The sequence below is a fragment of the Siphateles boraxobius genome, unplaced genomic scaffold (genome assembly GCF_051911475.1).
Source record: "Siphateles boraxobius isolate OS27281-9 unplaced genomic scaffold, OSU_SipBor_1 41, whole genome shotgun sequence".
NCBI lineage: Eukaryota > Metazoa > Chordata > Actinopteri > Cypriniformes > Leuciscidae > Siphateles > Siphateles boraxobius.
The window spans coordinates 37,082,831-37,097,341 of record NW_027509042.1 but is presented as its reverse complement, the minus strand read 5'-3'; the positions used below and the strand labels follow the sequence as shown (position 1 = coordinate 37,097,341).

Sequence of the window (14,511 nt, the reverse complement as noted above, 5' to 3'; positions counted from 1 at the left end):
TCACCCACAATCCTTTGCACGCATTTAAATTCATGAAAATAAACTGATGGAAAACGAGACGGTACTGAGCTTGTCTGAGTTTATTATGAAATTTAAGACAATGTTTTCGGACATGAAATTATAGGCGTTATCTTTTTGTTCTGCTGTAAATGAATTGTATAACACTAAACTGCCAATAAATGTAAGCCACTGGGAAACCGCAGACGGCTGTCATTCACTAGATTGCATTTATAGAAAGGCAGTTAATAGAAAAATTTGTAGTACAAAGTATTTTTCCAACAATAAGTTTATCTAGTATTATTTCATGCAAACTTACTAGACTCTATCATTGTGGATTTTAATGCTGAGGAGGACTCTAGCCTACATTTCAACAAGCCCAAATATGTTGGCCGCACATAATTAAAACCCTTTAGAAAGTAAATTGTATGAGTACAATCATCGTCATGTAAATGAGTGCACACAATTCAGATGACTCTTTGCAAAACTTACCGAATGAGTAAAAATTTCTAAATTAGCAACCAACTGAAAGCATCTTTAAGATTGTTCAGTAGGCCTAATCCTTTAGGACTTTACAAAATAAGAGAGAAATGCAATAAACTAAAATAACCGAAGTCTTAAACAGGGTTTTATTGTATATGATGCTGAAATATTCAAATACAATTCATAACAGCCCTATACATAAAATGAATTGCAAATAATGTACATATGAAATAACATCTGTCCTCATAAACACCTGAATATGGTTCACCATAACATGCATGTAAACCTGGTGTCCTTTATACAGTTCATGTCAATCTCACAATCATAGTTGTATTTCATAATATATAGCTGTGCAAAAATAACTAATATATAAAATATAATATTGTTTTAATCAGACAACCAAGCCATAAATAAATCAGTCAAAACAGTGAGTAATTTATGAAGAAATACAACAGATTTCCCAACAGAAATACACTCACAAACAGACTCATCACCATTCAAACATGAAATGCTTTTGAATACACATAGTACTGGTCCACGATCCAACTGTAAAAGACAGTGTTTCATCATGGTAGACGTCCTATGTCCTTACTGAAGTCTAAAGTCAGGTCAGGTATCTTAATACATTAACACATCATCTGTATTATAGCTCTGTTCTCTTGTAATGTGCGGACGCAAAGTTGCGCATTCAAACATGTGCTTAAATACCTCTGAAGCTGTAAACAGAAATGCAAGGCAATCGCTTACTTGGAGCACTCACACAAAAATGCTTTGAATTTAGTCTTCAAAACTGACTCAAATGACATTGAGTTTGTTGATGAAAACCGAGCCCCCTATATTAAAGTCGTAAGATTGTAAATAATTTGTGCTCAACAAAGTATGAGTTTGCAGCTACACGTTGGACTCGATAAAGGAGCGTTTCGGTTTGATGGAGCTGATCAGGATGGGGTTGTCCCGGGCCAAGCTGGCCTGCTTGTGCTTGGTGTCGTTGTAGTGCTGCTGGAGGGGGTTACAGTCCTTGTATCCGTGTCCAGGATGAAACTCGGGCGTATGAGTGCTGTTATGGATGGGCTCCTGATACGCGCTCATTTTAGCGTATTGGAGGTCACTAGTCAGTCCTTGCGAGTGCGTGTTCATGACAGCACTTACATTGTGACCTACGAGGCCTTCTGGCACAAGTCCCTGCCAGCCGTAACCAGACACCAGGTTGCCAGGGTGACCTTGCAGCTGCAGCTGCTGCTGGAAACGAGCAGTCTTGTCAATGACACCCATAAAGGGGCGTGGCTTATGTTCCGATTGCCTCGTGCCGCTGTCGGGAGTGCTCGCCACAGAATTGCGTACGCGGCTTGTATCCGTCAGGTTTCCGCTGGAGGAGCTGGACACTCTCACGCTGCTACTCCTGCAAAATTCCCCCCTTGGCTCAACACTGCCTTCGGCCTTCTCAGCGTGTCCAAACTGAATGGCGCCCTCTCTGGTACCACTGAGCGGACCCCTCTCAACGCTGCCGATGTCAATGCAGGGCCCTGCTCGGAGTGAGGTGGGTCTGTGGCGGCTCGGCATGGGGCTCGACCCGGCACTCTGGGGCGGCCTGCCCTCGATGTGTAGCGAGCTGCTGTACTCTCGGTTTTTCATGCTTTGAGCCTGTCTGGACGGAAGGCGTCTGTGGGCAGCCCGTCCCGGGGCAGCTGCAGAGACGGCAGACTGGGCACCCGATATTGCTAGGCCTAGAGAATCGGGCAAGGTGCGGCTTTGATGCCAGCTCTCCTTCCTCTTTTCCTGCCGAGAGGATTCTTGTTCACGCCGCTCCTCCTCCTCATCTGCCTGCAACATGTTTATGCTCAGGCTGTCTGGGCTTTTCTCCAAACTCTCAATGTCTTGGTCATCTTCGTCATCATCATCTTCCTCCTCATTGTCATTGTCTTCCTCGTGGTGTGAGGGGTTGGCGTGAGAGGTAGGGTGTTTAGAACCCTGTCGCTGCAGGTGTTGGGACTCTTCCTCCACGCGTGCCAGCAGACGTCGGATCTCTCGGTTACTGGGACACAGACGTGCCGCTTCATAAAGATCAGCCAGCGCAGCTGCAAACTGCCTGAGAGAGTGGAAAGGACATGGTAAATATTTAATCATTATTATGTGTACTACATGGTTTAGATCTGTGCTTTCTCTCTGTAAACCCTGTGAGCTTCCTTACTGCATACTTCTAAACATGGGCAGCCGTCTATTTCAGGGCTTCTCTACTCTGGCTCTCGAGGGCCACTTTCCTGAGTTTTGCTGTAGCCTTTTCAGGTAAGTTTCCTCAGGGTCAATCGAAGTCTTCAGGACTACTAGAAAGTTACAGGAAGTTGAGTTTGATCAAGGTTGGAGCTCAACGGTGCAGGAAAGTGGACCTTGAGGGCCAGAGTTGAGAACCGCTGCTCAACATAAGCAGAATCTTTAACCACAATGGAACCTTATAAATGACTAAGACTCTTATTACAGGCAGCAACTTTAAAGCGACTGGTAACCATTCACAGCTGATTTGGAAATTAGCATTTTTGTTAAGCTAACAACTATCCCCTAACAGGCAGAATTGGCCAGAGTCTTACACGTGGGCAGTTATCTGCAGGTTCCCGACAGGTGGACCAATAAAATTTGATGAAACGGGAGGAAAATATTTACCTGGTCATTTGCTGTGCGGGTCGGGAGTCAATAGGCACAGGCAGACTGCGGGTTAAATAGCCAATGTTATTTTCGGTACCGGCTGATGGGTACTGTAGGCAGCTGCTTTCAAAAACTCCCCTACATATTTGTGTTTACGCTATGAAGAGTGTCAAAGACTTGCATTTTGCAGTGTTGAGCATTATAGCCGATCGAGAGCAAGAACGCAAAGGACAATCAGAGGTTTTTAAGTTTGCACAGAATCCTCTCGTGCAGGACTCTGATGTGAACAATAGTCAGAGAGGCGTATGCGTTTCATTTAGATTAAGACGACCCAGCATACTTATCTACATTTTGAGTTAATCATTCCTCATAGTTACAAAGCCTGTCTTGTGTTTAGTTTTACGCAATAAATACTTAAGAATGAACCTGTGCTAGTCAACAGAAGCACACAGATTTGCACGATCATTGCACATTAGAATTCCGTTTTAAGGCATTAGCGCTGTACTTTGATTGAATCATGCGAGGGACTTGTTCTCCTAAGCTCACAAATATTCTAACAAATTTGCACAGTGATTAACTAGAATAACAAAAAGCTTACAACCCTTGTACTATAATAAGCACAACTATAATTAAATCAAACAGAAATATTGGGTGAAATAATATATTTGTCATTTGATGGCACTATTTTTTTTAAATGAAAAACAAAATACTTTGGCTTGGCTCAATATTTGATGTATTGATTCTGATTTTCGATGTTGTCACTTTCAAGTTGCCTTTTAAATAAGGTTAAAATGGGTAGCATTATTAGAGGGTAGCATTATTAGAGGGTAGCATTATTAGAGGGTAGCAAAATGTGATTGTTGCAGCTGTTGGATTCGGTTGTTGCAGTGGGGTGCCAATACTATTTTTTTTTATACTCTATTTTTATAATCATAATTTTATGAGTACATGTTGACTATAGTACAATGACAATTTATACATCAGGCTAATAAAAGTTACACTATACCGCAAAATAGCTTAAACATTGCTGGAAAGGTACACATAACACATTAGTAGTTCATGACTTCATTCAAGTTTGATTCAAGTTTAAATAATAACCAGAGATGACTCAATTGTTCAGACAACTCGACAAAGTCCATGAAACACACCAGTGACTCCTGTATTGCACTTCATCCAATTCACGAACTGGGTGAACTGATTCATTAATAAGAACTGCCCAAATGGACAGTTTTGTTATATGTTCGGTTTCGCGTGCAGACAGCAAGGACAATGGAAGTGTTTCACTCTTATCAGAAACAATTCACATGCTCTTTACCTGCTGCTCCTTTTGGCTCTGGCACGTGCATAAAATGCCTCATAGGACTTTGGTTTGAGCTCGAGAGCTTTGGTGGCAAACTCCTCAGCCATGCCAAAATCCTGTCAAGAACAAATGTGAAAGGAAGAAGAGAGGAAGAATATGCGTGACAAGAAGAAGGGACAGCGGAAAAAATGAGGACCAAGCAAGTTTTCAGAAAGTTTAACTCTGTCTTAATTAGATGAGAGTGATTAGTGAACTCATGGTGGCACTGTTGCATTCTGGTACTGATGTGTGCATATCAAGGCTGGATTTACTTGCTCACATTCTACCTCAGTCCCTCTTTATGCTCTCATGCATGAATTTGTAGTCAGGAATCTCGTTGAAATTCCGTCCTTGAGTCTGAGGTCAGAGATTCAATGAGGAGCCATAACTGTCAGCCCTAATGATGCACTTTAAATGTTTAATGGTGGAAGATCCTATTAAAATAACCATTAGAACTTCAGGATGCATGTGTAATTAGGAAACACGTAGCAGGACACATAGTGACTCTCTCTCTATCTCTCTCTCACACTCACATCATCTGCCTCCTAATTGCACTCAAAACACTTCTATATACAGCCTGTGAAGCTCTTCTCCTCGACCTAGACAAACCATTACAATTATCCTGGAGAAGATGAGCGTGAATGTGATCTATATAAAATGCCTATAGCCATTTGTTTGTTAATACACAGAGATATATTGGCATCCAACAATTGTTAGTGATGTTATTGAAGCCTTTAACCTCTATCCACTGAAGTTGTGCAAATACTCATGTGACATACGTTGGTTTTGCGGCGGCAGCGGGACAGGTTGAGATAGAGGGAAACCCGGAGCTCCCTGAATGCCTTCAGGTCTTCCCCGAAACCTTCCCTTGGAAACTTCCTCAGTGCATACTGATACCTCTGAGCAGCTTCCTTCATCTTTCCTTTCTGAGAACAAAGGAGAGAAAGAACAAATGGACAAAAGGGAAAAGAAACAAGTCTCAGAGGACCTTCATGAAAATGTACCCTAGTGATCATTGTTTATGTAGTATTTGTTGTAAGAACATAGTAACTACTACAGGTAAAACCACAAATGGCTCTTCAATACAATGGTTAGATCAATGTAATTGTGGTTTCATGTGTTAGAGCTAATTTTTAGTTGTACTCAAAACTCATTGTACCCCGAGGGATGCTAGTCATTGGCAGTGACAGACCTTATAAAGCAGGTTTCCCTCCTCCATGAGTCTCTGCAGAAGTATGATGAGGATGTCCGGTTTGGAGGTGGCCATGGCCCAGGCAGCGTTACCTTCGAGAGAGAAAGACACATCAGTCCTGACAGTCAATAACACACAGAACGATTCAGAGAAGAGAGACTTTCCTAATGCTTGTACCTGATCGCTCATAAGGAGATGTTCTGTAGCCTTTAGAAGTGAAAGTGACAGCAGTACAGAAAGAAAGAAAAAAAGAGAAAGTGTAAAGAATAAATGCAAGGAAAAAACTCAAGAAAAATAGATGTTTGCTGAAATTGGGAAGTGATACACACTACCATCAAAACTTTGGGGTCGGTATGATCTTTTTAAATGTTTTTTTAAAGTCTCCATACTCTCCTGTATTTATTTGATCAAAAATACAATAAAACATTATTATTACAATATTATATTGTTTTCTATTTTTAAATATTTTAAAATGTAATTTATTTCTGTGATGGCAAAGCTGAATTTTCAGCAGCCATTACTTCACAGCAATTACTCTAGGGTCACGTGATCCTTCAGAAATCATTCTAATATGCTGTTTTGCTGCTCGAAAACGTTTCATATTATCATCAATGTTCAAAACAGTTGTGCTGCTTGGTATTTTGGTGGAAACCATTTTTTTCAGGATTCTTTGACAGAAGTATTTGATCAATTTGATGGGTCGTTGCTGAATAAAAGTATTCATTTCTTTAAAACAAAAATCATACTGACCTTTTTAACAGTAGTGTATATATTGAAAAAAATTAAGTTAAGCAATAAGGTTCGAAAACTATATCCACAATATAGCACAGCCTCGAGTGCCTTTTATAAATCAAGTACTACATAATAAAAATTATTAAATATACTAAATCATTATATTTATAAAGCAAATGTGCCATCCTTCCGTTAGAATATGAAATTCCTAGCATGTAATCTGCAGCTAATAGAGAAACTAGCCAAACTTGTGACTATATCATGCATTTGAAAACAGCTGGAATGATATATCAACCAATCAGCATTCAGGACTCAAATAACTTGGTTTATTATGCTGAAATATTATGCTGAAATATGTTAAAACTGCAGAAGTGCTACTTCAGGCTAACTTTAAAAGAACTACAGTAACTAAAGGGTGAAACTATTCATTGGCAGACTTTCTAAAACAGCAAACCTCTTGTGATGGTTTGGATGCGAGCATGACATAAAAAAAAATGGAAACTAGATATTTTAGCTTGTCCTGCAGTATTACTTGTATACAAAGGGGAAATGAGCGTGCAAAAAATTGCTAACCTCTATATTTCTCCCTTCTAGTGGCTAACTGGAAATCTCTGCTAATGCTAATTTAAAGCATGGGTTATTTTTCAGTGGTTATGGAGATTTTTCTTTCCTTCAGTCCACACAAGAGTTTTTCTGAACCATGTCTAGTGTGTAGACAAGACAGATCACACCACGACATCATTAAAATGCGTCTGGCAAAGTCATTGCCATCATCAACCTCAGACTGGTAGAGACAGTCGCCATTTCCCATGTAATTAGACGTTTTTAAACTGGAGGGGGAATTTGTTCTCCTAAGGTTTGCACTCTGTGACTTTGGGTAGAAAGCTGAGTGGACTTCGCTATAAAAGTCTTTGCCCTGTCGCAGAGTGTGAATGACAGTCCCATACATCAGCAGCGTCCTACTTAAAACTGTGGGCTAACCGTCCTGCACGGCTCCGCTGCGAATATGGCCTGGTTTCAATTGCATTTAGGACTCAGCAAAGGAACACTGTGCTTTTACTATCCGAGAAAAGGGGAGAACAAATGGAACTCACCACATTCTAGATTTAGAATGGAAAAAAGCCTCTTGAGAACCTGACTGTGGCGATCTACATTCTGGAGGACGGCACTTGAACCCATGAGAGATATGAAAGAATGTGTGTCATGATGTTCTGAGGTGAGACTCACCCAGTTTAGCCCCTTTCTTCAGCAGAGTGACCACGACTGAGGTGTTTCTGCTACCGATGGCCCGGTCCAGAGGTCTCATGCCGCTGTAGTCCATGTGTTCGATCGCCGCTCCACACTCGACCAGGTAATGCACCTGAATACAGATCACTCAGATATGGACACGGCATAATACTGAGACACAAGTGTCCCGAGTGTGTTTAGGTCTGCAACGAGAGAGATTATCTCAGCTTACTATGTCTGCGTCTCCGTAGAAAGAAGCAAGGTCCAGCGGGGTACGTCCATGCTTATCCGTGTGGTCAATCTGAGCTCCCTTCTCCACTAAAAACTCCACCACTTTCTTCTGCCCTTTCAAACATGCCCACCCGAGCGGGGTCAGACCTTCTTTATCCACTGTTGTCAGACATGCTCCTACAATAAAAACACAATCATTATGGACTTTATTTGACAGAATGATGGGAGTTTTGTCACAGAAAATGTAGTGATATATAACCCTGTAATAGAGCCCGACCGATAAAGGATTTTTAAGGCCGATACCGATACAAATATTTGGTGATTTAAAAATCCGATATTCTGATATATATATATATATTTTTTTTTTAATCCAGAAACGCATAACAAAACATAAACAGATTTCAGAGTCCTCAGCCTCACTAAAATAACATAATGCAGTTTAAAAAATAAACTTGTTTGTTTTATTGTCACAACAGAACAGAGGAACATCAAAATATAAATAAAATGTATAAAATACAAACTTAAGATATGAAACTTAAAGTCTTTTGAACAAAAACAAAATAACAAAAGAAAGCACAAAGCCTTTCCTTAAAGTGAATTTTGTTTTGTATTGATTGTATCTTAATTTTAATCAATGTTTCATCAACCAATTGCCTGGATTTAATAAATAAGAAGTAAATATAGCAGACAATAGATAATCACGACACTGAGGCGCCCGCGTGAAATGAAATGAACCGAAACTCTGCGTATAAGCCTCACAGACCTGAAAAATATATCTATATTGAAATGTCTATTTTCAAACAGAACAATTCAAAACGAAAGAAAACAGACTGCTCTCTGCTTATGTAATCCGTATGAAATGTGGATTTCTCTCTGGCGCGTTCGCGCGGGTCAACATCGTCAACTTCATCTTCGCAGCTGACACTGACAGAAAATACTTGTTTATTAATAAACAATTAAAATGTCTCCTTGCTATATTTGTTGTATTCATAATCCTTACATTTGCCAGTTCTTTGTGACAGCTTTTAGGTGCTTTATTGGCAGCGCCACCCTTACATGTTACATGAACGCATCACCACCGCCCGCATTTTTTTAAATATTCATTTATCGGCCATTATAAATGCTGATACCGATAGTTTGGAAAATGCCTAATATCGACTGATAATATCGGCCCGCCGATATATATCGGTCGGGCTCTACCCTGTAAATGTGTTTTTTGTGGAGTGCAAAAACACAAGGCATTTATAGACAAACAAATTATTTTAGTGCGCAAGTTCAAAAGAAGAAGCTAGCACACATAATCATAGAAAACAAGAGGCCAAAGACAGAACGTTTCTGATTCAAGTTATCATCAGTGTTGTAACCATGTTTCGTCTTTGTATTTGGCATCTAAATAATGTTACATTTTTCTACGATTATGTGTGAGAGCTCCTATCTTTGTTGAACTTTTGTTGGGTATCATATTTCATACTTTTATGGCCCATATATATAGGATAGAGGAAAATATGGAGCTTATACGTGAGGAGGGGAAAAAAAACACCTTTATTTTTATTCAGAGGGCCAAACTGAGAAAAAATGTTTGGTGCAGTTGCTGATATTACAGTATGTCAGTATAGCAGACTACTCACATAAAATGCATATGGTAAGTATCAGTTGTCACTCTTTATCTCCCAATACTGTCTTAGTAAGATTAATTTAAATTCTTTGTTTGATCAAAACTCTGTTGTGAATAATTTTTATTGTGGGGGCAAAATATATAATGCAATGCAATACAATGATGATTGTGACATTTCAACATTATTTAAATGCTGAATGGATAAATCAAGTAAACCTAAGTTGTTCAGTCTAGTAAGTGTTCATCTTGAAATATTACTAATAATACAGACATTATTTTTACGTTTACTTTATAAAAATCAGTAAGAATTTCACACCAAAAAGACAAATGTACCACAACCTGAAGATGGGTATTTTTACAATTATACTAAAAGACTTTTTACTTGCTAAAAATAAAGTTTTTCAGTAAATTTTTGATCAAGTTGAAAATTTAGAGGCCTTTGAAATTTGATACAGTAGGCTTTATAGGGTTATGGTAGATTAAGGACCCCTGGGCCACAATCACTGACCCTGTGAGAGCAGGAAGTCCACGGTCTCCAGGTGTCCCTCACTTGCAGCCACCATCAGTAAAGAGCGTCCATGTTTATCACTGCAATTCACGTCTGCGCCACGCTGCAGAAACAGCTCTGCTATCTGGAAGAGAGCGAGAGAAGGAAAGAAATTTAATAGAGAGATATCAATGTAAAATCTGACAGAAGTCTGAAGTTTTGTTTTTCTGTGTAATAAAGTGTCTTACCTGTGTGTGCCCATGTCGCACTGCATTAAAGACGGGCGCCACCCCTCTGCGGTTAGGCTGTGTTACACTGGCAGCTTGATCCAGCAGGAACACACACCCCTCTAGTTTGCCCCGGCCAGCAGCAGCGGTTAGAGCTGGAGAAGATATGCATGCTCATAATGATGATCTATGCAGTACAGCAGATCCTGCCTTCCTGGGAAACTGTTGCTGCATTCGAATATGCCTACTTCCCAATCCCTACTATACAGTATGCAAAAAACAATCCAAAAGTGTATGTTCAAAATTATGACTTTAAATGACTAATTACTTCCTCTAATATTCTGGAGTATGGATTTGATGGACACTTTACTATCCCATGAAGCCACAGGAGAGGAGTTGTTAAGGTCAGTAAAATGACGAAACGGACACTGGTAGGTCATGTGACGGTGACAACATGGCGGATGTAGTATGTCCGAATTTGTTTCATATTACGCATGTTGTTATGTAGACAATTTTTTTGAGCAATGAGTTTTATGTTTACATTTATGCATTAGCAGACACTTTTATCCAAAGCGACTTAAATTGTATTCAAGGTATACATTTTATCAGTTCAAGCATTCCCTGCTAATAGAAACCAAGACCTTGGCGTAGCGAAAAAATACTTTTTTAACAGTTCTGTAGCAAGTTTCAAACCAAATGTAGTACATATTAGACAGTATGCGATTTCAGATGCAGCTTATAGCATGTTGCAGTCTTTAAATACTGCATTTAATGACAAGGCTTACATGTAAATTATGCATAGCACAATGTCTTATATGTAATGTTTTACACACTGACATTAATTTAAAAGAAATTGTACTTTACAGTAAAAATAAGATGACAAAAAATTCAGTGTAATGTAGTTTATTTACAAACCTGTTTCACCCCACAAAGTATCATGACCATCAATCTGCACTGAAAAATCATCATTGTTCAATGCAAGCATTCTTTTTATCACCTGTAAAACATATAAATAAGATAATGATGATTTAACATGGTGTGTTTTCAATTTTAGGGAGTTGAGTGGGTGTGTGTTTGCTTCCTTTGTGTTTTTTAGCCTAGCTTTACTTCAAGAATAGCGCTTAATAAATCACAAAATCTCTCATTCTAAATTACTTTATATAAAAAGTTAAAAATAATAGACTATAGTATGTCTATTTTAGTACCTAAATGTGAGAATGTGTTTGTTGTGTGTATGTATGGTAGGGGGAGTATCCTGTGTGTATTTAGTACCTGTGTGTGTCCCATGCTGGAGGCAGCGATCAGCGCCTGCTGCAGTGCCTTATTCTTCAGGTCTGAACTCCACTCCTGCTCCAGAAGATACTGCACAATCTCAGCATGACCCCGCAGAGCAGCGTGAACCAGTGCACACTGACCGCTCTTATCGGCATGATCCACCTAACACAGATAACACAGAGGTACAATTACTTACAAAACTATACTGAAAAAAGAAAAAGAAAAACATTATCAAGGGGATACTGATCAATATTAATCACATCATTTATCAAATGCATTTCTTAGTGTCAACTTAGAAGTCATTATCACTCTGTATCATTATTGACAATTGCATGGTTAATGGATGAGCAGCAAAGTTCCTGCAGTTCGTCAGTAATGCTTGCAGGAGTTAAACTGAGAAGGAACAATCTGGAACACCTTGTACACTATACAGTACACTGTGTGCAAAACAATCATTTAAAAGACAAATGTATAACAATATAAACTTTTCACAGTTTGAAAACAGCAGAATTGTTAATATAACCAAAAATGTATATCCAATATCTTGCTTGGTTTATTAAAAGTGCACATATGGTGTATTCTGTACATGTATTTCATGTTTGATTAATTATTTTATTCCATGTATTAGTTTTGTTGCATATTATATGTGTATATAGTACTATGACAAACTAGGTAATTCTGCTATTTGGGGGAATGGGTCATAATATCTTAGCTAGGGCACCAAAATCACCACTACTTTTAGGGTATCTCCACCTTCCACTCTAACCCCAAATATCTTTTACTGAAATACAGAGGTTTAGGTTTAAATCTGAATAATTTATAGTAATTTTGTGTATTAAATGGGATCGACTGACCTTTGCCTCTTTTTTGCATAGTAAGGTGACAAGTGGCAGATTTCCAGCAGCTGAGGCATAACAGAGGGAGGTCATGCCGTTCTCCGACTGCCCATCCACTGGCGCCCCACACTCCAGGAGCAAAGCAGTCATCTCCAGGTGGCCCAGGTGAGACTGCACACACAGCACTGGTGCACTGTTTAAAACCTCAGTACGGTAGCACACACTCGCCCCTCCCAGTATCAGCAACCGGGACACCTGGGGACGCAGGTAAGACTGGTTTTAACACAAGAAATTAAGTAACTGGCACAATTATTACCCGTCTGAGAGCTTCACAGAAAGGTCACTTAATATTCAGTAATATTAATGATTTGATTTGACTGCACTGACACTATTAGAGGAGAACAAAAGTTGAACTGAATTGAGCTGGATGATGACTGTTTTCTGCAGAGCTGCTTTATACTGTTATTAAACTGAACTGAATCAACTTTGAACTGACGCAAAGTGAATAACAACACAATTATTCTACACTACACTACTACTGTAGTTGCTTATATCTGAACATTTCATAATTGATGAACTTGACACAATTACGGAACTGAATCAACACTGAACTAACTCGAGCCTAAAAGTTATACTATTGTCTTTCTCACCATTTACAATCTCTATTTTGATATCTCAACCTTGATTTCAGTATTCAGACCTCAGTTCACAATCCATGGCTTCAATCTACAGAATCAAGCTACAATCTACATCTTCAGTCTATAACTTAATTATCCATCCATCCATCAATATCGCTTTATCCTCACCAGGGTCACGGGGATGCTGGAGCCTTAACCTTATAACCTAATAGAAATTTACATCTTCAATCTACAGTATAGCCTCAATCTTGCAATCTCAATTTACAAGCAGCTTCAATCTACAATCTACAGGTTCAATCTAGAGCCTAAATCTACATCTTAAGTCCACAGACTTAATTTAAAATCTACAGCTTCAACCAAAATATATAGCTTCAATCCATAGTCTGTATCAGCTTCAACCTAGTTTGCCTTTATCTATATCTCCAATTTACAGCTTCAATCTATAACCTACAGACACAATCTACATGTGCAATCAACAGCCTCAATGTATAGCTTCAATATACAGCATATATCTGTAAATCAACAGATTTAATCTATAGCCTCAATCTGCAATCTATAGGTTATATTTAGAGCCTCAATCTATAGGTTTAATCTACAGCATTCATTTTTAATCTATAGCTTCACTTTACAATCTACTGTGCCAATCTACATGTGCAATATAAAGACTAGAATGTATTGATTCAGTCCACATGCTATATTTACGATCAACAGATGCAAGCAAATATCTTCACTCTAGTATGCCTTAATATTAGATATAGATTAAGACATACTAGATTGAAGCTGATTGTTTGCTTGCATCAGTAGATTGTAGATAGAGGATGTGGGTTGAAGCTATACATTTAACGGTTGGCTTTCATTACTTTTTTTGAGGTGGACATAGAAAGTGTGGTAATGGAGGCTGTATTAAGATGCTGGATGAAGCAGGAACACATTAAAAGCAAAGGAAGCAGAATCGCATTTATTTATACAAACACAGCAGGAAATAATGAGAAGCTCTCCAGCCAAATGGCTGTCAAGGACGCTGGTGCGCACATATGGGTTCAGAGTGACGCTTGTTTCATTAAAACTCTGTAGGAGAGGAAATTACAGGGACAGCGGAGTCTAGACTGCAATTAACAAATAATAGATTTAATAAATAAATGTAGTCATTACGTAAGGCATTTTTCAGTAAGCCTCAGCACTAATTACTATGTTCTACGTGACTTATGAAATCTCGTTCATTGTGGATGACTCAGAGCTCTGTAAGGCTATAGCTCTTCTTGTGCGGTTGAATGCGTCAGCCGCGATAATTGTTGGAGCCTTGTTCTGCAATTCAGGAGCGCAAAACAGTTATTCATTTTTATTTTTTACACAAGATTGACGCTGCTTTTTATAAGTGATGGTCTCATTGGCACATTGAGTACAAGAATGTGTTGTTTTTTTGTGTATGGACATCTTCAAACCTTGACGTTGGGTGTGTACAGGTTTCTGAGGGAGGAAAGAGCTGCAGATAGGCTGTCTGTACTGTAGCTGATCCACAAGGCCTGCAGAACACTTGACGAAACCCCTGTTCTCTTACTGTGACCCTGAGGAAAGAGAAGAAGAGGCAAGAAGAG

The 14,511-nt window shown here is 39.1% G+C and overlaps 1 protein-coding gene across 9 annotated transcripts in view; it reads right to left on the bottom strand.

Moving 5' to 3' along the window:
- Positions 1-612: 612 nt before the first annotated feature.
- The window catches only part of tanc1a (tetratricopeptide repeat, ankyrin repeat and coiled-coil containing 1a), a 98,836-nt gene continuing 84,937 nt past the window's right edge, over positions 613-14,511 (bottom strand). For 3 of the 9 annotated variants that reach the window (XM_077199358.1, XM_077199359.1, XM_077199365.1), the window contains 14 exons: positions 14,359-14,481; positions 12,297-12,533; positions 11,440-11,604; positions 11,083-11,164; positions 10,189-10,322; positions 9,962-10,085; positions 7,840-8,015; positions 7,608-7,740; positions 5,826-5,855; positions 5,649-5,740; positions 5,236-5,382; positions 4,433-4,533; positions 3,136-3,180; positions 613-2,566 (listed from right to left, as the gene is read on the bottom strand). In XM_077199358.1, the coding sequence (XP_077055473.1) occupies positions 1,372-2,566; positions 3,136-3,180; positions 4,433-4,533; positions 5,236-5,382; positions 5,649-5,740; positions 5,826-5,855; positions 7,608-7,740; positions 7,840-8,015; positions 9,962-10,085; positions 10,189-10,322; positions 11,083-11,164; positions 11,440-11,604; positions 12,297-12,533; positions 14,359-14,481 (2,784 nt within the window). In that variant the 3' untranslated portion in view covers positions 613-1,371. The remainder of the gene's footprint in view (positions 2,567-3,135; positions 3,181-4,432; positions 4,534-5,235; positions 5,383-5,648; positions 5,741-5,825; positions 5,856-7,607; positions 7,741-7,839; positions 8,016-9,961; positions 10,086-10,188; positions 10,323-11,082; positions 11,165-11,439; positions 11,605-12,296; positions 12,534-14,358; positions 14,482-14,511) is intronic. The other 6 variants (XM_077199363.1, XM_077199364.1, XM_077199367.1 and 3 more) reach the window with 3 other exon arrangements.